General features: G+C 43.4%; 3 protein-coding genes and 4 non-coding genes across 7 annotated transcripts in view; 3 read left to right on the top strand and 4 right to left on the bottom strand.

Annotated features, from left to right (window-relative positions):
* The first annotated feature begins 2,080 nt into the window (after positions 1–2,080).
* LOC133002860 (P2Y purinoceptor 14-like) lies at positions 2,081–3,121 on the top strand. The gene has a single exon (XM_061072440.1). The coding sequence runs from the start codon at positions 2,081–2,083 to the stop codon at positions 3,119–3,121; it is 1,041 nt and encodes a 346-aa protein (XP_060928423.1).
* A 5,731-nt stretch (positions 3,122–8,852) lies between these two features.
* Positions 8,853–12,351, top strand: LOC133003051 (P2Y purinoceptor 14-like). Its single transcript, XM_061072639.1, has 4 exons — positions 8,853–8,861; positions 9,148–9,279; positions 10,796–11,055; positions 11,706–12,351. Exons 1-4 carry the CDS (start codon positions 8,853–8,855, stop codon positions 12,349–12,351), a joined length of 1,047 nt encoding a protein of 348 aa, XP_060928622.1.
* A 1,542-nt stretch (positions 12,352–13,893) lies between these two features.
* The window catches only part of plekhg2 (pleckstrin homology domain containing, family G (with RhoGef domain) member 2), a 49,621-nt gene continuing 42,191 nt past the window's right edge, over positions 13,894–21,323 (top strand). The window contains exon 1 of the mRNA XM_061072638.1: positions 13,894–13,909. Coding sequence (XP_060928621.1) covers positions 13,894–13,909 — 16 coding nt within the window. The remainder of the gene's footprint in view (positions 13,910–21,323) is intronic.
* trnar-ucu (transfer RNA arginine (anticodon UCU)) lies at positions 17,525–17,641 on the bottom strand. The gene is made up of 2 exons: positions 17,605–17,641; positions 17,525–17,560 (listed from the first exon to the last, which is right to left on the bottom strand). It is a non-coding gene; the product is annotated as a tRNA-Arg (tRNA).
* Positions 17,852–17,968, bottom strand: trnar-ucu (transfer RNA arginine (anticodon UCU)). Its single transcript has 2 exons — positions 17,932–17,968; positions 17,852–17,887 (listed from the first exon to the last, which is right to left on the bottom strand). It is a non-coding gene; the product is annotated as a tRNA-Arg (tRNA).
* trnar-ucu (transfer RNA arginine (anticodon UCU)) lies at positions 18,179–18,295 on the bottom strand. Its single transcript has 2 exons — positions 18,259–18,295; positions 18,179–18,214 (listed from the first exon to the last, which is right to left on the bottom strand). It is a non-coding gene; the product is annotated as a tRNA-Arg (tRNA).
* Positions 19,315–19,431, bottom strand: trnar-ucu (transfer RNA arginine (anticodon UCU)). The gene is made up of 2 exons: positions 19,395–19,431; positions 19,315–19,350 (listed from the first exon to the last, which is right to left on the bottom strand). It is a non-coding gene; the product is annotated as a tRNA-Arg (tRNA).

Raw genomic sequence — 21,323 nt, 5'->3', positions numbered from 1 at the left:
GTTCACCACCAGACGCTCGTCCTCCAAACACCGAGCCGCTGCTTCAGGAGAAGTGATAGATAGATAGATAGATAGATAGATAGATAGATAGATAGATAGATAGATAGATAGATAGATAGATAGATAGATAGATAGATAGATAGATAGATAGATAGATAGATAGATAGATAGATAGATAGATAGATAGATAGATAGATAGATAGATAGATAGATAGATAGATAGATAGATAGATAGATAGATAGATAGATAGATAGATAGATAGATAGATAGATAGATAGATAGATAGATAGATAGATAGATAGATAGATAGATAGATAGATAGATAGATAGATAGATAGATAGATAGATAGATAGATAGATAGATAGATAGATAGATAGATAGATAGATAGATAGATAGATAGATAGATAGATAGATAGATAGATAGATAGATAGATAGATAGATAGATAGATAGATAGATAGATAGATAGATAGATAGATAGATAGATAGATAGATAGATAGATAGATAGATAGATAGATAGATAGATAGATAGATAGATAGATAGATAGATAGATAGATAGATAGAGTACTTTATTCATCCCCGAAGGGAAATTAAGTTGTCATAGCAGCCGGTATATTTGAATACAATAAAATACAATACAATACAATAAAATTAAATATAAAAGGTAGAAAGAATAAAAAAAAACAGAAGCACAAGATAAAAATACAATAAAAAAGGTAGATAAGGTGCATTGGCAAGATGATGGTAAAAGTACTGATGATATGATGGTAATGGTATTGTTAGACAGTATATAAGAATAGTACAGTATATATTGTATATAATATAACATAATATATATTTATATATGATAGTAATTATACCAATATAAAAGCAGTATATGGTAATAATGGCAGCAACAGTATATATAATAATAATAGTAATGGTGATATAATAATAGTAATTATAACATGTACACATAAATAAATATGTGTATATAGACTTATGTAAACAAGAATATACAGAGAGTATGATATGATATATAGTAGAAGTATGAATATGAATATAAGTATTTGACTTTACAATAGGTAATATAATATACTATGAGTCTAAGAATATGTATACAGAGTGTGCAAAAGACAATATTATTGTATAAAATGATATATAATATCAATATGGTTTATATGAACACATATCACATATGATGTGAAGTAAGTGTATAAGGAGCGGTTGTACAGGTCCACAGAGCAGGAGACAGGTTTAGTGTCACGTCTCGGTGTCAACACAGGAGACGTGATCACCGGTACTTTCACCAACACAACTCAGTCCCAGCTGACTGTCCTGTCCTCATTGGAGTGGATGAAGGAGCAGAGGGTGTGTGTTGGACCGGGATGAAGCAGAAGCAGGAGGGAAGTGTGTGAACAGCAGGACAAACCTGTTATTTGTGCACATGGCGCAGAGTCAACAGAACTTCATCAACATTCCAGGATCCTGTGGAGACCTCACAGGGAAGTTCTGCAGAACAGGAAGAACGGAAACGGCTTCTGTTGCCACATGACTGAGAGTTAGCACGTTAGCATAAAGACAACCGAATAGTTTTATTCAAATTAACCTGATTTCATCACATGGAGGTTTCACTGAATGTGTCTGACCAGGTGGTGGCGCTGCAGAGGACCAACAGTCAGGGGAAGGTCTTCTGCGTTTCTCCTTTGAGGACCTCAAACCTCAGATGTGAGAGCGGCAACAGTCAAGAGGTTTGTCTCTGATGATGAGACAGGTGGTCTGGGGTTCATCCTCCAGGAACCATGACTAAATGACCACAGAGTCAAATCCTTATCTCAACAAAACATTGAATTTGATCCCAGAAGAATTGGTCACAGTTTGATTTGAGGCTCAAACTCACGCTCAGAGAGCATCATCGCAATACTTTACAATCCATCCATCCGATAGTTCTGGAGACGTTTCAGTCTGAGCGATAGAAGCCATCTTGTAGATTTAAAGTTATACATTGGTTTCATGTTGATGAGAATAAACAAATCAACAACATGCAGATATTATCATAGATTACTGATGATGTTTGAACTGTTTGGTGTTTCAGGGATGGATCACCTCAACTCCAGCCAGCTTTACAACAACCAATCAGGCTTGGACAGCGTCTTCACCCGCCAGGTTCTCCCTTCGCTCTACTTCCTGGTCTTCCTCGTGGGCCTGGTCCTGAACGGCGTCGCCGCCTGCATCTTCTTCCGAGTGCCCAGTGACTCGGGTATGGTGGTCTACCTGAAGAACATGGTGGTGGCCGACCTGCTCATGCTGGTCTCCTTCCCCTTCAAGCTGGCATTGCAGCTGGGTCTCGGCGACTGGCGGATCCACGTGGTCACCTGCCGCTACACCGCCGTGCTCTTCTACTACTCCATGTACGTGGGGATCGTCTTCATGGGCCTCGTCAGCATCGAGCGCTACCTGAAGATCGTCCGACACACCTCCTCCTGCTGCGCCTCCTCCTCCTGCAGGTCCCGGTTGTGTGGGACCTCTGCGCTGCACGTCACGCAGAGCGTCGGCTTCGCCCGGGTGCTGGCGCTCCTCACCTGGAGCCTCCTCCTCATCTCCGCGCTGCCCAACTGCATCCTGACCAGCGAGCCGGCCCACGAGGAGAACGCCCGGGACTGCATCGGGCTGAAGACGCCCCTGGGCAAGAGGTGGCATCACGGGTCCATCAACTTCAGTGTGTCCCTGTTCTGGGTGACGCTGCTGGTCTTTGTCTTCTGCTACGTCTCCATCGCCCACCGGGTTTACCAGTCGTACCGCCGGGCGCAGCACGCCACCAGCAACGTCTGCCGCAAATCCAGCCGCAGCATCTTCAGCGTCCTGGCAGTGTTCGTGGTCTGCTTCGTGCCGTACCACGTCTGCCGCGTGCCGTACACCTTCAGTCAGAGGACAGACTCGGACGTGTCCTGGGACACCCGCTTCCTGCTGTACCAGCTGAAGAAGGGAACGCTCTTCCTGTCGTCGCTCAACGTCTGTCTCGACCCCGTCATCTACGTCCTCACGTGCCAGACCTTCAGAGAGTCGCTGCTGAGGAAACTGGCCGGGGGGGAAACCACGAGATCCCTGACCGCCGTCCAGAGTCTGAGCAAACTGTAGGACGAGAGAGGAAGAGGAGACGAGGGGAGACGAAGGAGGAGCGAGAGTAGAGGAGGATGAGAGGAGACAAGACGAGAGAAGAAGAGACAAGAGCAGAGGAGACAAGTGGAGAGGAGACAAGAGCAGAGGAGACAAGAGGAGAGGAAAGGGGATGAAGAAACAAGACAGGATGAGAGGATACAAGTGGAGAGGAGAAGAGAGATTCAAGATTCAAGAGGAGAGGAAAGGGGGATGAAGGGATGAAGAAACAAGACAGGATGAGAGGAGACGAGGGAGGAGCAGGAGGCTAGGAGACAAGTGGAGAGGAGAAGAGAGGAGAGGAGAGATTCAAGATTCAAGAGGAGAGGAAAGGGGGATGAAGGGATGAAGAAACAAGACAGGATGAGTGGATTCAAGATTCAAGAGGAGAGGAAAGGGGGATGAAGGGATGAAGAAACAAGACAGGATGAGAGGAGACAAGTGGAGAGGAGACAAGAGCAGAGGAGACAAGAGGAGAGGAAAGGGGTTGAAGAAACAAGACAGGATGAGTGGATACAGGTGGAGAGGAGAAGAGAGGAGAGGAGAGATTCAAGATTCAAGAGGAGAGGAAAGGGGGATGAAGGGATGAAGAAACAAGACAGGATGAGAGGAGACAAGAGGAGACAAGGAAAGAAAAGAAGGAGAGAAGGAGGTTCCTAACCGCAGCTACAGTCTGAGCCACATTTTGACAAAGCTTTGTTAAAACTCACATTTATAAGAACGTTTATAAGAAGAGTTCCTGAAAAGAAGCTGATTCTGAAAGTTAAACCACTTTTATTCAGGAAGTAAATCATTGAATCTAAAAACCGGTGTCTTCACATTTATATTAATCTGATAAAAAATATAAAAATATCATTACACAGAGGAGCCTGCAGACTCAGTTTGGTTAGATTTATTGTGGAGGAAACAGAGGAGCGTGAGATGTGAAAAAGGAAAAGACGATGCCGCCCTGAGGTCTCTGCGGATTCGGAAGTGAAACTGGACTCTGATGACTGGGCATCGAACGTGTGACACCAGACTGCTGTGGTGTCCACTTCTGCGGTCGTTCCACTTCCTGGATTCAGCAGTTTTTGCCTCTGTCTCTGTGCAGTTACACACAGTGGCCACTGGAGCGCAGTAGACACACAACCATATATAAACATTTCCTATCAAACAGTTCAATATTCAATTCATTCGAATAAATCTGTCTGTGCTGCCCTCTTGTGGTCACACTCATTCCCATGTTAAGCATTTATTTTGAAAGTGAGCACAGGAAGTGAACACCTTTACTGCCCCCTGATGGTCACGATGAAGATTCATTTTGTTTGTAGTGTAGTGTCTGTCAAAACAAACGTACACATTGAGTAACTGCACATGGAACCATAATCAAATTATAACATTTAAATGACTTGAAACAAACACTTCATGCGTCTACATTCCCCTGGTGGTCACACTGAGTAACTGCAAAATAAACCATGATGATCTTGTAAAATTTAAATGACGAAAATAAAAACTGTTTTGTGTGAATATTCCCCCTTGGATGTGTAACTGTACATGAACAATAACATTTTCTGTAAATAAGCAACCAACTGCAGGGAAGATAATCTACTTCCTGTTTCCGACACATGAACACAGTGAACGGTTGTGGTAAAGTGTCTGTCTTTCGTAGCTTTGCACGAATCTCAGAGACGTCTCACAGCTCAGAGACGTCTCACAGCTCAGAGACGTCTCACAGCTCAGAGACGTCTCACAGCTCAGAGACGTCTCACAGCTCAGAGACGTCTCACAGCTGAGCAGCAGGACGGAGACTGAGCAGCAGAGACATGAACCTGACGGACAGATCAATCAATCAATCAATCAAGTTTTATTTGTATAGCCCACATTCACAAATAACAATTCGTCTCATGGGGCTTTAACATGGTGTGACATCCTCTGTCCTTAACCCTCAACAAGAGTAAGGAAAAACTACTAAAAACCCTTTTCACAGGTAAAAATATGTAGAAACCTCAGAGAGAGCCACATGTGAGGGATCCCTCTCTCAGGACGGACAGAAGTGCAATAGATGTCAGGTGTAAGAAAACATCATCAGGATTTTTAGCAGCATCCATTAGGCTAAACATTTTTCAATACTATGTGTCAGGCAGTCCCGCTGCAATCACAGTCTCTGGCCAGCAGCAAGACCACGATCCAGCATCAGGATGGGATCCACTATAATCCACAGTCATTGTCCACCGCCGCCAGTTAGAATCCATTATCAGCTGCCGCCTCGGTCGTGGTCCCTCATCATCCGATGCCAACGCCACAAAGGATCCTCCATTACAACGACGATCAGCTGGCACGATACAGAATCCACCGAACTGGATCCACCATTGCGACCTCCGACACGCGATCCACAATCATAATCCATGGTGCGGCCACAGCTGTGGCCCTGCATCCGCGGGCGCTAAGGCACAGAAACTCCGGGAAAGGGGTCAAGTTAGTAACATGTACTGATCAGATAAGAATTATCTTGATGTGATAAATATGGAGAAAAGGAAGGAGAAGCAGGAAAGAGAAGCTCCGTGTGTCTTGTGTCATAAATTCCCTGTGCGTCTTAGCATCATCAGGGGTTTTTGCCATTTAATCAAATTTGGAACATCGCACAAATTAGCTCTAACTATAAGCTTTATAAAAAAGGAAGGTTTTGAGTCTACTTTTAAACGAACAGAGCGTGTCTGCCTCCCTAACTGAAAGTGAGAGATTATTCCACAGCAGTGGGGCTTGATGGCTAAAAGCTCTGGCTCCTACTCTACTTTTAGAGACTTTAGGGACAACAAGTAAACCTGAGTTCTGGGATCGGAGTGCTCTAGTAGGTTGATATGGAACTAACATCTCTTTAAGGTAAAAAGGCGCCATATCATTAAGGGCCTTGAAGGTGAGGAGGAGAATTTTAAATTCGATTCTAGATTTAACAGGAAGCCAGTGTAGCGATGCTAATACTGGAGAAATGTGCTCTCTTTTCTTAGTTCTCGTCAGGACACGTGCTGCGGCATTTTGGACCAGCTGCAGAGTCTTTAACGACTTGCTGCTGGAGCCTGATAATAGTGAATTACAGTAGTCCAGTCTCGATGTAACAAAGGCGTGGACTAGTTTTTCTGCATCTTTTTGCGAAAGGACATGTCTGATTTTTGAGATATTACGCAAGTGGAAAAACGCTAGAAATTACTTTTAAGTGACTATTAAAGGACAAATCAGGATCGAAGATCACTCCCAGGTTCCTGACTGTGTCATTGGAAGCAAGGGCAATGTCATCTAGCGCAGCTATATCATTAGATAATGTATCTCTAAGGTGTTTAGGGCCGAGTATTATAACCTCTGTTTTATCTGAGTTTAATAAGAGAAAATTGCGGGTCATCCAGGTTTTTATGTCCTTGAGACATGCTCGAAGTTTAGTTAATTGATTACTTTGATCAGGTTTTATTGACAAATATAACTGGGTGTCATCCGCATAACAGTGGAAATTTACCGAGTGTGTCCTGATAATGTTTCCTAGTGGAAGCATATATAATGAGAATAAAATTGGGCCGAGCACAGACCCCTGTGGGACACCATGGTTAACTTTGGTGCGCACCGATGACTCATCATTGATTTGAACGAATTGGGAGCGATCAGCAAAATAAGATTTAAACCAGTTTAAGGCCGTTCCTTTAATGTTAATTAACTGTTTTAGTCTCTCTAATAAAATTTGATGGTCAATTGTGTGGAATGCTGCACTGAGATCTAACAGAACGAGGACAGACACAAGTCCCTGATCTGAAGCTATTAGAAGGTCATTAGTGACTTTTGCCAGGGCTGTCTCTGTGCTGTGATTGGTTCTAAACCCAGACTGAAAGTCTTCATATATATTATTTTCCTGGAGAAACTCACACAGCTGATTGGCTACAACTTTTTCTAAGATTTTAGATAGGAAGGGGAGATTAGATATTGGCCTGTAATTTGCTAAAACCTCTGGGTCTAGGGTGGGTTTTTTGAGTAGGGGTTTGATTACAGCTATTTTAAAAGACTGTGGTACATAACCTGATGATAATGACAGATTGATTGTGTTAAGTAACGAATTATCTATTAGGGGCAGAATTTCTTTAAGTAATTTAGTTGGAATCGGATCTAAAATACAGGTTGTTGGTTTAGAACCTGAGACTATTTTGGTAAACTGATCACGGGTGATCAGAGAGAAGCTGTCTAAATAATGGGAAGGATTCTCAGCCGTTTCTGAGATCTCTGTTGTTGGGAGGGTATTAGTGCCAATTGAGGGCAGGAGATGATTGATTTTATTTCTAATAGTTAGAATTTTATCATTAAAAAAGGTCATAAAGATATTGCAATTTAGGGATCGAGGAATACTGGGTTGGGTGGAGGTGTGACTCTCTGTCAGCCTGGCTACAGAGCTGAAGAGAAACCTGGGGTTGTTTTTATTCTCTTCTATTAGTTTTGAGTAAAAGGGAGCTCTTGCTTTGTGGAGAGCCTTTTTATATTCTGTAACACTGATGTAACCTGTTGATGAGCGTCAACAGGTCAAACCACATCGGCCTTTTACTGCCACTCCTCTTCCTCCTCAGTTCTTCCTGATGTGGTCACTGTGCAGGAGGAAGTGAAACAGATGCACTCTGACAGACACAGGTGGGGGGGGGATGGAGCTTCACTAACACTCACTAATAAGAATCATCTTTGTGTTTGTAACTTTTACTCGACAGCATCAGCTTCATGTAGTTTAAGCTTTTCAATTTATAACTTATGGAGTCAAATAAATGTAGCAAAGTGCAAGAACTTTCAAAGACATTTATAGGATGAGATTATATAAGATAAGATAAGATAAGATAAGATAAGACAAGATAAGATAAGATATGATAAGATAAGGTAAGATTAGCCTTAATAAGTCCCACGGGGAAACTTTCCATCTTAAATGAACGAACTGCTGTCATTTTCTATGTGGATGATGTGGTGTTATTTATGTCCATCAGTTTTTCTTAATGTAGTGTTATCTCAACGTTTCAGACAATAGTGATGGCTGCAGCACCCCCTACTGGCAAGGGGTGTAACTACAAGAATAAAGAAGTTCAGTTTGAGCATTAAAGGACCCATATTGTGACAAATACTGAAATGACTTGAAGGGTCAGTGGGGGGGGCCTCAAAGTATGACAACAGTCACCCGGGACTGTTTAAACTCTACGTTAGCCCGTACTGTAACTCCGTACTGTAACTCCGTACTGTAACTCCGTACTGTAACTCCGTACTGTAACTCCGTATTTTGTATCGCGGTATCAAAACATCACGTGACTTTCAGCTGTGTTTAGCAGAGGGAAGCACCAGAATGAGACCGGTGATTGGCCTGGTCGCCTGTCACTCAAAGTGCAGTCAGCCAATCAGAGGAGGGGCTCAGGAGGCAGGTCTGCAGCTCCAGAGAGGACGGACAGAGGACATGGACACAGAGCAGCAGTTTGTCCACTTTAAACCACTGATGCATCATCTGAGGACCAGCACCTCACACTAAGACCCAGAGAGGTGTAAAGCACGGGCTCTTTAAATTACATTTTTGAAATTTCCAATAGTAGCATTGCAGCATTTTATAAGAGCTGGTTTCTCTTTGAATGGTCGTTGTCTCTGACACAGAAATATCGTAGATGGTTCGGCTCAACTTTGAATAATAACGTATAACATAATAACCTGCGTTACACATGTGAACTGTCCTCAGTCGGATATGGTGACAGTACGTTGCTGTTTGCTGTTTGTTGTTTAAAATGTTGTTGATATTTGAATTAATACTAAATCTCAAATATTTTCTGCATTTAATACATCGTGGTTCTATAAACTTCCTCTCAGCTCCGAGTCGGACAGACCTCCAGCGCCTCTGAGCTTGACGGTGTTTGAACAGCTGAGCTCTGTGGTGTATTTCACTTTGTGCTCTGAGGTTGTTTCTGTCAGTTCCGTCTTTAACCAGTTCCTGTCGACAGTCATTGTTTGAACTCTTCATGTGGGTTCTCGTCTCTGAGCAGCTGAGCAGCCAGAGGACCTGGACGAGTCGGACTGTTACCAACAAGATGAACCTCAGCAACGGGACTGACTGCGATCAGGTCCAAACCCCGGCCCACGTGTTCTTCATGCTCGTCTACAGTCTGCTGTTCCTGGTGAGTTACTTCAAATAAAGATTTTGCACAACCTGTCTTTGTATATTTTATTATAAGAAGCTTCATACTATACATATACTGTCTAACAATAACCTTACCATCATATCATCAGTACTATTACCATCATCTTGCCACTGCACCTTATCTACATATTTATCTTGTGTTTCTGATTTTATTCTTTCTACCTCAATATTTTTTATTTTATTCTATTGTATTTTATTTTATTGTATTCAAATATACCGGCTGCTATGACGACTTAATTCCCCTTCGGGGATGAATAAAGTAATCTATCTATCTATCTATCTATCTATCTATCTATCTATCTATCTATCTATCTATCTGTCTATCTGTCTGTCTGTCTGTCTGTCTGTCTATCTATCTATCTATCTATCTATCTATCTATCTATCTATCTATCTATCTATCTATCTATCTATCTATCTATCTATCTATCTATCTATCTATCTATCTATCTATCTATCTATCTATCTATCTATCTATCTATCTATCTATCTATCTATCTATCTATCTATCTATCTATCTATCTATCTATCTATCTATCTATCCATTTATCTATCTATCTATCTATCTGTCTGTCTGTCTGTCTGTCTGTCTATCTATCTATCTATCTATCTATCTATCTATCTATCTATCTATCTATCTATCTATCTATCTATCTATCTATCTATCTATCTATCTATCTATCTATCTATCTATCTATCTATCTATCTATCTATCTATCTATCTATCTATCTATCTATCTATCTATCTATCTATCTATCTGTCTATCTATATGTCTGTCTGTCTGTCTGTCTGTCTGTCTGTCTGTCTGTCTGTCTGTCTGTCTGTCTGTCTGTCTATCTATCTATCTATCTGTCTATCTATCTATCTATCTATCTATCTATCTATCTATCTATCTATCTATCTATCTATGTATCTATCTATCTATGTATCTATCTATCTATCTATCTATCTATCTATCTATCTATCTATCTATCTATCTATCTATCTATCTATCTATCTATCTATCTATCTATCTATCTATCTATCTATCTATCTATCTATCTATCTATCTATCTATCTATCTATCTATCTATCTATCTATCTATCTATCTATCTATCTATCTGTCTATCTATATGTCTGTCTGTCTGTCTGTCTGTCTGTCTGTCTGTCTGTCTGTCTGTCTGTCTGTCTGTCTGTCTGTCTATCTATCTATCTATCTATCTATCTATCTATCTATCTATCTATCTATCTATCTATCTATCTATCTACAGAGTCACAGAGAGTCTTCCAGAGATGGTCTCTCTCTCTCTGTGGGAAGTTCTTTATGCTCTTGATGTGATCTGGTGAGAAGTAGATACAAACCGGACGTCCTGAGCATTGATAAGATCTGTTGCTATAACAACGCTTTCATGATTGTTTTGCACTGAGACGAGTTAATCAACTTCATGGCTGCACCCGTCAGTCCCTCTGAGGAGAGGAGGAGGAGTCATGTTGTGTTTCTGCTTCCTCTGCAGGTGGGTCTGCTCCTGAACGGGTTCACCCTGAAGGTTTACTTCCTCCGAGGCCAGCAGCAGACCACCAGCAGCGTGACCGTCTACCTGAAGAACCTGGCGGCCTCCGACTTCCTGATCAGCCTCTGTCTCCCGATCCGAATCCTCCACTTCGCCAGCAGCTCCACCCCCGTGCGCCTGGTCTACTGCAACTTTGGTTCTGCCGCCTTCTACCTCAACATGTACGCCAGCATCCTGTTCATGGGGTTCATCGCCGCCAACAGGTGCGTTGGACTCGTCTCTGACGACCTGCAACACGATGCTTTTATCTCTGTGCAGGTTTTTCAACGTGTTGATGTTCAAATGACTGACATGATTAAAATAGACCACGTTAACAGGAAGAACTAATTTAACAGTCGAACATAACTTCTCATGTGTAGAAAAGTAATAACAAATCATCTCCAGACTTTCTATAACACACGTTGAATCCAGCTGTTACCACAACCTCAGAAATATGGAAGTTGTCGATTTCAGATGCCGGTTTTAAAATAGAGTTGAGGTGGACCTGAGTCCTGAGGAGAGAGAGCAGCTCGTCCACTGGATTTTAAAGTCACTTCCCTTTCAGAGGTTTATTAAAAGAGTTCCTGAAGCTGTTAAATATGTAGAAACTGTCTGAAAGTTCTGAGAAACATGGAAGAGAGACATGAAGTTCCGGCTTTGAGGTGGAGACAGGGTTCGGTGAAGACAGCGAGCGGCCGGTGGTCTCCGCTGCTGCTCTGAAACTTGTATCCTGATCATTATGAGGATGTGGAACTTCTCAGTGGTGAGATGTTCAGAAATGTTCAGGATGTGGTTAGATGAGACGATACAGATTCAGTGCTGCAGCTTGTCACGGATATGCAGACCTCCACTGACAGCTGCTTGTCCTCCTCAGGTATCTGAAGATCGTCCACCCTTTAGGAACTCACATCCTGCAGACCGTGAGAGTCGCCCGCCTCGTCTCCACGGCAACCTGGCTCTTCCTTCTGGCGTCGTCCTGCAGCTACATCGTCCTGTCCCTCCTCACCCAGGAGCCGTCCCACTCGGCCCCGGTCACAGTCAGCTGTGAAGTCCTGCACAGTCCACAGCTCAGCGTCTTCTACAAGTTCATCCACTCCTGCTCCGCCACCATCTTCCTGCTGGTCCTCATCTCCCTGGTGCTCTTCTACTACGGCACCTCCCGCAGGCTGGCGCAGGTGCAGCAGCGGCAGCCGGCGTCCTCCAGCTCCACCAAACTGGCCAAGTCCCGCAGGAACATGTTGGTGCTGGTCATCGTGTTCTGCGTCTGCTTCGTCCCGTACCACCTGGTCCGACTGCCCTACGCCTTCCTGGCCAAGCAGTGCCGCTGGAGGCAGACCTTCTTCTACCTGAAGGAGCTGAGCATCATGGTGTCGGTGCTCAACGTCTGCCTGGACCCGCTCATCTACTTCATCTTCTGCAAGGCCTTCAGGGCGCAGCTGGGCACCAGGAGGCCGCTCACCTCGTCGCAGGTCCTGACCAACGCAGGAAGACTCGAGATGAGAAGCAACGACGAGTGGTGAAGCCGAGCGGCGTCCGCACACAACACGCCTGGGACTTGTTGTTGTTAAAAAGCAACAAGCACAGATATGCAGACAACAAGAGACGTCATCAGTGACTTGCAGAAGGTTCCACACGTTCTAGAGAAATGATCCGAAGCCAGGAGGTGATTTAGGTTTTAACTGTCGACTCAAAACAGATTCAACTCTGAAATGAGGTTTTATCACTGAGTCCAAAAGAATTAAGAAAACAATCAGGAAGTGACACACAGATCACATGACCCCTCAGGAACACGCAGCACTGAAGCTCCTGTGACGCGTCGTCTGTCGTCACCACCAAACCTCTTCATGATGTCACAAACAAATCAAAGTGTCGACATCCGCTTGTCCTTCTGTGGTGCAGCCAGCAGGGGGCAGCAGTGTGTGCTCCATCACCTCCGTCTTTTCACTTCAACATTTTAACAACACGACGAGAACGTGTGAATCAAATCTAATTCAGAAAAACATGAAGGGATCACTTTTTATTAAAGGAGCGTCGACAAGGACAGCAGGAAGTATGAGGTCATCAGCAGGGATCAGTGACATCATCAGTGGTCAGTGACATCATCAGTAACAGCAGCAACAACGTGGGAACAAAATAGATTTTGGTCTTTTGTGTTCTGGAAATTATCTTCAGTGAAAACACAGATCTGAGATTTCACAAGAAGTTGATATATGAAGAGAAAAGCTGTGATATTGTGAATACTCATGTTTTGTTGCCTCCTCTAAGATTAAAGATTTAATTCTCAAATTATGACTATTCTCAATATCCAAGAATCGGTTGGCTCCTGGTTGTAGAGAACAAGCGAATCAGATGATCAGATGGTGTTAACTGAAACCAGTTCTTTGGATGTAATGGTTGAACTCACCAACCATAAGAAACACTTCACACAGTAAATGTCTCACAGTAGATATATTTAAATAAACAATTCAGAGGTTTAAAATACAGACATGATTTCTTTCGTTTTTTACTGCACGTGATGAAGCTGATGTTCTCTCCTCGTGATGAAGATGAAGGCCAACCACTGGAACGTCATCGAGCTCCTTGTTCAAACTGTGTCTCTGCACTGGTTCCATTCAAAGAACTGGTCCAGCTGTAAAGATCTTTATATAAATCTTCACTGTGACGGTTCCTGGGGTTTTCTGATGACACTGTTTCAGCTGTTTGAGACCAGGCCTCCGTGGTTTAATAGGAAACATCTGGACTCCCGGCGTGTGTGTGTGTGTGTGTGTGTGTGTGTGTGTGTGTGTGTGTGTGTGTGTGTGTGTGTGTGTGTGTGTACTCTGTGTCCTTGGTGTTGCAATACAACACACACCACTCTAAAATTAGACCCTGAAGACTGATATTAGCTCACTTCCCACGTATGAACCCAAACCAAACACACCCACACACACACACACACACACACACACACACACACACACACACACACACACACACACACACACACACACACACACACAGAGGATTTAGCTGTTGAGAGTAAAACATTTACTCTTCGTATGTTATTAATCCCTCATATCACGATGTCTGAGGACAGAAGTACGTGGACACGCCTCAAACACCGGGTCAGCCATGTTGTGTACTTCCAGAAATCTCCATGGAAACAGATCTACTTCCTGTTAAAAACCCAGCGACGCGAGAGTCTTTTGCTGATGAATGAATTTAGTGTCTAAAGATGAGATCATTCTTGTGTTTTACTGTCACATCAGCGGTTTGGGATCAACGTGACTCAGCTTTGTTTTCACGTTCTCTTCCTCTACAGACTCAGTTATTCTAACAATGTTTCACTTCATTTAGAAACGTCTCCGCAGCGAGGACAGAAGACGTCAGATCCTTCCTCTTACATGGGTTTTCTGTTCTGTGTGTGTGTGTGTGTGTGTGTGTGTGTGTGTGTGTGTGTGTGTGTGTGTGTGTGTGTGTGTGTGCATGCGTAGAACTTCTCGTCTGGTTTCTGTTGACTCTAATGACTCATTTAGCCTGGATCACCGTCCCCTCTCCTCTCCCTTCCTCTCTACCTCCTTTTCCTTCCTTCCTTCCTTCCTTCCTTCCATCCTCTTTATCTGCTTCTTCTCTTTATTTACTCCTTTAATTCCTCCAACACAATCTCACGATAGTAAATCAGCAGTGGAACCAAATCAGCTCCATGTCACCAGAGGCCGGTTCTGCATTGTTCTCTTAATTTATCACTTTGATATCACAGGGAAGACAATCCTTCATGAGTATTAATGAGTATGAATGAGTAACTGTCGAGTCGTGTTTTTCAGGCTTCTGATTGGTCCTCGTGGCTCTAAGGTCGTGGTTATATCGCCCCCTGCTGCTTTCACAACTACGCGTCTGCACGAGAGGAAACAAACAAACTCTTCGTTCTCTTTTCGTCTTTCTCTCATTCTGGCTTTTCTCGCTGCTTTCCCTCTCTCTCTCTCTCTTTCTCTCTGTGCTTTTTAAGACGAGTCACCAAACGCCACCAGACGAGCCTTTTATAGAGCGAGAGAGAGGAAGAGAGAGAGAGGTGGAGGTCGTCTGGTGTCGTGGGAACGGCTCTAAGAAAATACAACTCTCCCTTCACATCACATCACATCAAACACACACAAACACTCACTCACAAACACGTGCACATCAAACACACACACGTACAAACACACACATACACATTTTCAACAGAATCTTTACACATTAACACACAAACTGACACGGAGCAGTAACAATATGTATTTGTAATAATATTTATACTATATTTTATTTTAATTGCAGTTTTTGGAAGCAGTTTAATACATATTGTTGATGTGTATTTTTTATTAACAGTAATGAGTATGTCAGCTCTCTCTAAAAAGAATGAGTGAGAAAAGAGAGACAGAGAGAGAGAGAGACAGAGAGAGAGACAGAGAGACAGAGAGAGGGCGAGAGAGAGAGAGAGAGAGAGAGAGAGAGAGAGAGAATTAGAAACTATTTTCTATAAAGAGCCTGAGAAATATTAAACTACCCAAATGGAAAATACTTGAGTGTGTGTTTGTGTTGAGTCGTCTGACCTCAGAGCGTCTGAGTGAACCACAGAGAGGAGTCACTGCTGACTGAACACACACACACACACACACACACACACACACACACACACACACACACACACACACACACACACACACACACACACACACACAATACATTATTCACACACAGTGACACTGGTGTTAAGGTCAAACAGACGCGAACCCACCAAATGCATTGGGGCGGGTATCACATGTGATTGACAGCTAGCACTGTCCAATGGATGCGGGTGACAGGTTCAGGGGGGCGGGTCCTCAAGCCCTCAGCAAGGCTCCACCCCCGTTTTCCAAATATGGTTACTTCTGGTTTTAAAAAACCAAGATAGCGCTGCTCACAAATGCTCACTGATATTGTGTAGTTGTGGGCGACGCAGGTGCAACAGACTAGTTCACAGCGTGCGTGTGTGTGCGTGTTTGTGTGTGTTTGTGTGTGTGTGTGTGTTTGTGTGTGTTTGTTTGAGGCCCACAAGAGTAGATCTTCACACGCTGCCTCATTAGTGAAGCATCATGACGCATCTCTGTCGCTGTCTGTACCTGATGATATGTGAGCTTTGTGATCATTGCATCGTCATAAACACTTACACACACACACACACACACATACACACACACACACACACACACACACACACACACACACACTCACACTCACACACAATACTCTGTAATCTGGGCAGATATGATTACAAGCCACAGGCTTGATCATCTCAGCCAATCACCTTACAGCTCACCTGGTTTCCAGGGCGACGGACGGCCCTGTCATTACTGTCTCAGCCGTAACCATGGTAACCAGATAGCTGACTCGTTCATGAGGTGACAGATGTGAAAGGTTGTGAACACATGACTCCAGGATCATTTCTCTGATGATGTTGTATGTATCATGAGTCATGTGTGGTCATCACATGACCTGAGTGTTTAGAAGTACTAAATAAATACTAATATTATTAATCTATCATTTAGCAGATGTAATATTGATGTGAATCATAAACTTTTCCATTGTCAACATCACAATCGGAATATTAGAGTTCAACATCGTCTGTGTCATCGTGTAAATACAAAAAATGTATTAAAGGTCCCATCGTATGCACATTTTACCACAATTGATATGGTTCCTTGGGGTCTTAATGAAATGTCTGTAACATATTTTGGTCAAAATACCACAAGGATCATTTCAAACAGAACCTTTTTTACCCTGTCTAAAACAGCCCTCCTCAGATTGACCTGCTTTGAGTTGGACCCTTTAAGTTAATATATGAGCTGAGTTTTCAAAAGTTCTCATATTTATTTGAATGTGTTTTATTTATTCTGCTGCAGAGTGTGTAGGAACATTGTGTGTGTGTGTGTGTGTGTGTGCGTGTGTGTGTGTGTGTGTGTGCGTGTGTGTGTGTGTGTGTGTGTGTGTCTCTGTGTGTTTCTGTATGTGTGTGTACATGTATTTATCCTCAGGCTGAAAGAGTAGACATGAATAAAGTATAATGATCTAATGAACACACACAGAGATCATAGGAGCTGACACACACTCAAACACACACACACACACACTCACACACACATACACTCACACACACACACACACACTCACACACACACACACACACACACAGCAGTTAACATGCCTATGGTATAAGAGCATTGCCAGGAAACAGAAGTTGTGCTGACAGTTAAGAATTCTCAGCTCAAACACACCAACACACAGTAACACGCACAAATACAAACTTACACAAAGAATCACTGACATATTGTGTCATTATGTGTTGTCGTAGGTCTGTTATGTGATAATGTTGAATTAGTGTCAGTGACGTGATAGACAGATTAATCCTTTATTAATCCTTTATACCACAGTGTGAAAACTGTTTGGATTTTTCCAGTGTGATTAATGCACATCACAAACTCTTGAGATCAACTCAGATTTTCCCGCTCATTGATGTATAAAGACGACTCTGGTGGGACTCGAACCCACAGTCATTTCAACTGTTTTGAGACTTTTGACCAACTGACCAATTAACAGTTCGGATTTTTCCAGTGTGACTAAATTTACGTCACAAACTCTGGATTTCAAGAAAGTCAGATGTCATAGAGGACTCAGATTTTCCCGCTCAGTAATGTATAAAGACGACTCTGGTGGGACTCGAACCCACAACCTTTGAATCACTTCCTCTGTGCTGATGATAGAACACTTGAATATGATGATGCTAGAAGTCCAACGCGCTATCCATTGCGCCACAGAGCCTCGTGTTTTTGTTTGTGTTTGTTGTTTCGACTGTTTTGAGACTTTGTAACGGTAAGACGTTCGACAAAAGACTTGATGGGAATCAAACCCAGAACCATTAAACAGTTCGGATTTTTCCAGTGTGACTAAATTTACGTCACAAACTCTGGATTTCAAGAAAGTCAGATGTAGTAGAGGACTCAGATTATCCTGCTCATTAATGTATAAAGACGACTCTGGTGGGACTCGAACCCACAACCTTTGAATCACTTCCTTTGTGCTGATGTTAGAACAGTTGAATATGATGATGCTAGAAGTCCAATGCTCTATCCATTGCGCCACAGAGCCTCTCGCTGTTGGTTGCGTTTGTCCGTGTACGTCTTTTGAGACTTTGTAACGGTAAGACGTTCGACAAAAGACTTGATGGGAATCGAACCCAGAACCAATAAACAGTTCGGATTTTTCCATTGTGATTAAACGCACATCAGAAAATCTTGAGATCAAGTAAGTCAGATGTCGTAGAGGACTCAGATTATCCTGCTCATTAATGTATAAAGACGACTCTGGTGGGACTCGAACCCACAACCTTTGAATCACTTCCTTTGTGCTGATGTTAGAACAGTTGAATATGATGATGCTAGAAGTCCAATGCGCTATCCATTGCGCCACAGAGCCTCTCGCTGTTGGTTGCGTTTGTCCGTGTACGTCTTTTGAGACTTTGTAACGGTAAGACGTTCGACAAAAGACTTGATGGGAATCGAACCCAGAACCAGTTCGGATTTTTCCAGTGTGACTAAATTTACATCACAAACTCTGGATTTCAAGTCAGTCAGATGTCGTAGAGGACTCGATATTCCCGCTCATTAATGTATAAAGACGACTCTGGTGGGACTCGAACCCACAACCTTTGAATCACTTCCTCTGTGCTGATGATAGAACACTTGAGTACGATGATGCTAGAAGTCCAATGCGCTATCCATTGCGTTTGTCCATTTCGGTGTTTTGAGACTTTGTAACAAGAAGACTATCGACAAAAGACTTGATGGGAATCAAACCCAGAACCATTAAACATTTGGGATTTTTCCAGCGTGACTAAATGTACATCACGAAATCTTGAGATCAAGTCATTCAGATGTTGTAGAGCAGGGGTCTTCAACGTTTTTCAGGCCAAGGACCCCCAAACTGATGGAGAGATGGAGCAGGGACCCGCTACTATATATATTGTATAAAATTGTGTTTTATATTAAACTGGGCCTCGTGCCATGTATAAACATAACTAACCTGTTATTGTGCATTCAATACGAAGCTATTCAAATATTACACAGGTTCATATATTCATGTTTTTAATTTAAACATGTAGAAGAGACAGTTAATCCTCATCTGTGGACAGCACACACACTCCCACATTAGTGAGATGTCGGACCCTGATGGGCAGCACACAACTTATCTAACCTTGGATGGATGGAGGTTGTCGGGCAGCCTCTCAATATGTTGGATGCTTGTTAATGTGTACTTAAACACATTTAAATTTGTGAAAAAAAATTGGTTGGAAAATAAATCAAAAATTAAAAAAAATATGAAACAAATTGTATAATCAACCAAACATTTCGCGACCCCCCTGCAGTACCTCCAGCCCCCTGTTGAAGACCTCTGTCGTAGAGGACTCGATATTCCCGCTCAGTAATGTATAAAGACGACTCTGGTGGGACTCGAACCCACAACCTTTGAATCACTTCCTCTGTGCTGATGATAGAACACTTGAGTACGATGATGCTAGAAGTCCAATGCGCTATCCATTGCGCCACAGAGCCTCTCGCTGTCAGTTGCGTTTGTCCGTTTCCGTGTTTTGAGACTTTGTAACGAGTAGACTATGGACTAAAGAATTGATGGGAATCGAACCTAGAACCATTAAACAGTTCGGATTTCATACTCTTCTCCTCCTTGTTTTATAGTTTTGTTCTCCCCTTGGATCCCTTGTTCCCCTCTCATTTCTCTGTCTCTTTGTCTGTCGTTTTTCTTCTTTGGACTTGTGCTTCTCTCTCTTTCTACTCATCTTCTCATCTCCCGCCACCAAATTCCTTCCTCCTTGTTTTCTTATCATCTGTTTCCTAACCTGTCGCCCTCGTCTTTCTTTTCTATAAAAACTATTTAAATCGTGTTTCTCTCTGAAAAAGTTCTTTCCTCTGTTTGTCCTCCTTCTTCTAAAGTGTCTCTCTCGCTCTCTGGGACGAGGCGCTGCTTGTGGTGTCGAGGCTCGCTCGTCCGTTCGTGATCCAGGGACCACAACGCAACACACACACACACACACACACACAAGCATATGCAGACACACACACACACACACACACAAGCATATGCAGACACACACACACACACTACATACCACAGCTGTAAGTGCTTCTTGGCAAAGATGCGGAGAGATTAGGACAACATGGCTCGGCCAAACCCACATTCAGAGGAGCAAGCACGCACACACACACAAACATGCACAAATACACACAAACACACACACACACACACACATTGTAAGTCTGTAATCAGTCAGCAGGGTTAGAAAGCTTCTCCTCTCTTCTGCTAATTAAAGACCATGAAATATCCGAAATTCTGACTTAATGATCAAAATCTGCTGCTTCACCAAGAGAAGTGAAAGTGAGGCCCAGAGGAGCCGGAGCTGGAAACATCACATGGTGTTCAGGTCACATGGTGTTCAGGTCACATGGTGTTCAGGTCACATGGTGTTCAGGTCACATGGTGTTCAGGTCACATGGTGTTCAGGTCACATGGTGTTCAGGTCACATGGTGTTCAGGTCCCATGGTGTTCAGGTCAAATGGTGTTCAGGTCACATGGTGTTCAGGTCACATGGTGTTCAGGTCACATGGTGTTCAGGTCACATGGTGTTCAGGTCCCATGGTGTTGAGGTCCCATGGTGTTCAGGTCACATGGTGTTCAGCTCTCTAGGAACTGGCTCCAGAGGTCACATGGTGTTCAGCTCTCTAAGAACTGGCTTCACAGGTCACATGGTGTTCAGCTCTCTAGGAACTGGCTTCACACAGGTCACATGGTGTTCAGCTCTCTAGGAACTGGCTCCACAGGTCACATGGTGTTCAGCTCTCTAAGAACTGGCTCCACAGGTCACATGGTGTTCAGCTCTCTAGGAACTGGCTCCACAGGTCACATGGTGTTCAGCTCTCTAAGAACTGGCTCCACAGGTCACATGGTGTTCAGCTCTCTAGGAACTGGCTTCACACAGGTCACATGGTGTTCAGCTCTCTAGGAACTGGCTCCACAGGTCACATGGTGTTCAGCTCTCTAGGAACTGGCACCACAGGTCACATGGTGTTCAGCTCTCTAGGAACTGGCTCCACAGGTCACATAGTGTTCAGCTCTCTAAGAACTGGCTCCACAGGTCACATGGTGTTCAGCTCTCTAGGAACTGGCTCCACAGGTCACATGGTGTTCAGCTCTCTAGGAACTGGCTCCACAGGTCACATGGTGTTCAGCTCTCTAGGAACTGGCTTCACAGGTCACATGGTGTTCAGCTCTCGAGGAACTGGCTTCACACAGGTCACATGGTGTTCAGCTCTCTAGGAACTGGCTCCACAGGTCACATGGTGTTCAGCTCTCTAAGAACTGGCTTCACAGGTCACATGGTGTTCAGCTCTCTAGGAACTGGCTCCACAGGTCACATGGTGTTCAGCTCTC

Source organism: Limanda limanda, chromosome 6 (genome assembly GCF_963576545.1).
Source record: "Limanda limanda chromosome 6, fLimLim1.1, whole genome shotgun sequence".
Classification (NCBI taxonomy): domain Eukaryota; kingdom Metazoa; phylum Chordata; class Actinopteri; order Pleuronectiformes; family Pleuronectidae; genus Limanda; species Limanda limanda.
Note: the sequence above shows the minus strand (reverse complement) of the source record. Positions and strands in the feature narration are given on the sequence as shown.

What these genes read in the sequence shown, in the direction of transcription:
- LOC133003051 (XM_061072639.1), top strand. An exon ending in TCTACAGTCTGCTGTTCCTG is followed by an intron (nt 9,280 to 10,795) that starts GTGAGTTACTTC and finishes CTTCCTCTGCAG; the next exon opens with GTGGGTCTGCTCCTGAACGG. An exon ending in GGGTTCATCGCCGCCAACAG is followed by an intron (nt 11,056 to 11,705) that starts GTGCGTTGGACT and finishes TGTCCTCCTCAG; the next exon opens with GTATCTGAAGATCGTCCACC.
- LOC133002860 (XM_061072440.1), top strand. Translation starts at nt 2,081, where the DNA reads ATGGATCACCTCAACTCCAGCCAGCTTTACAACAACCAATCAGGCTTG.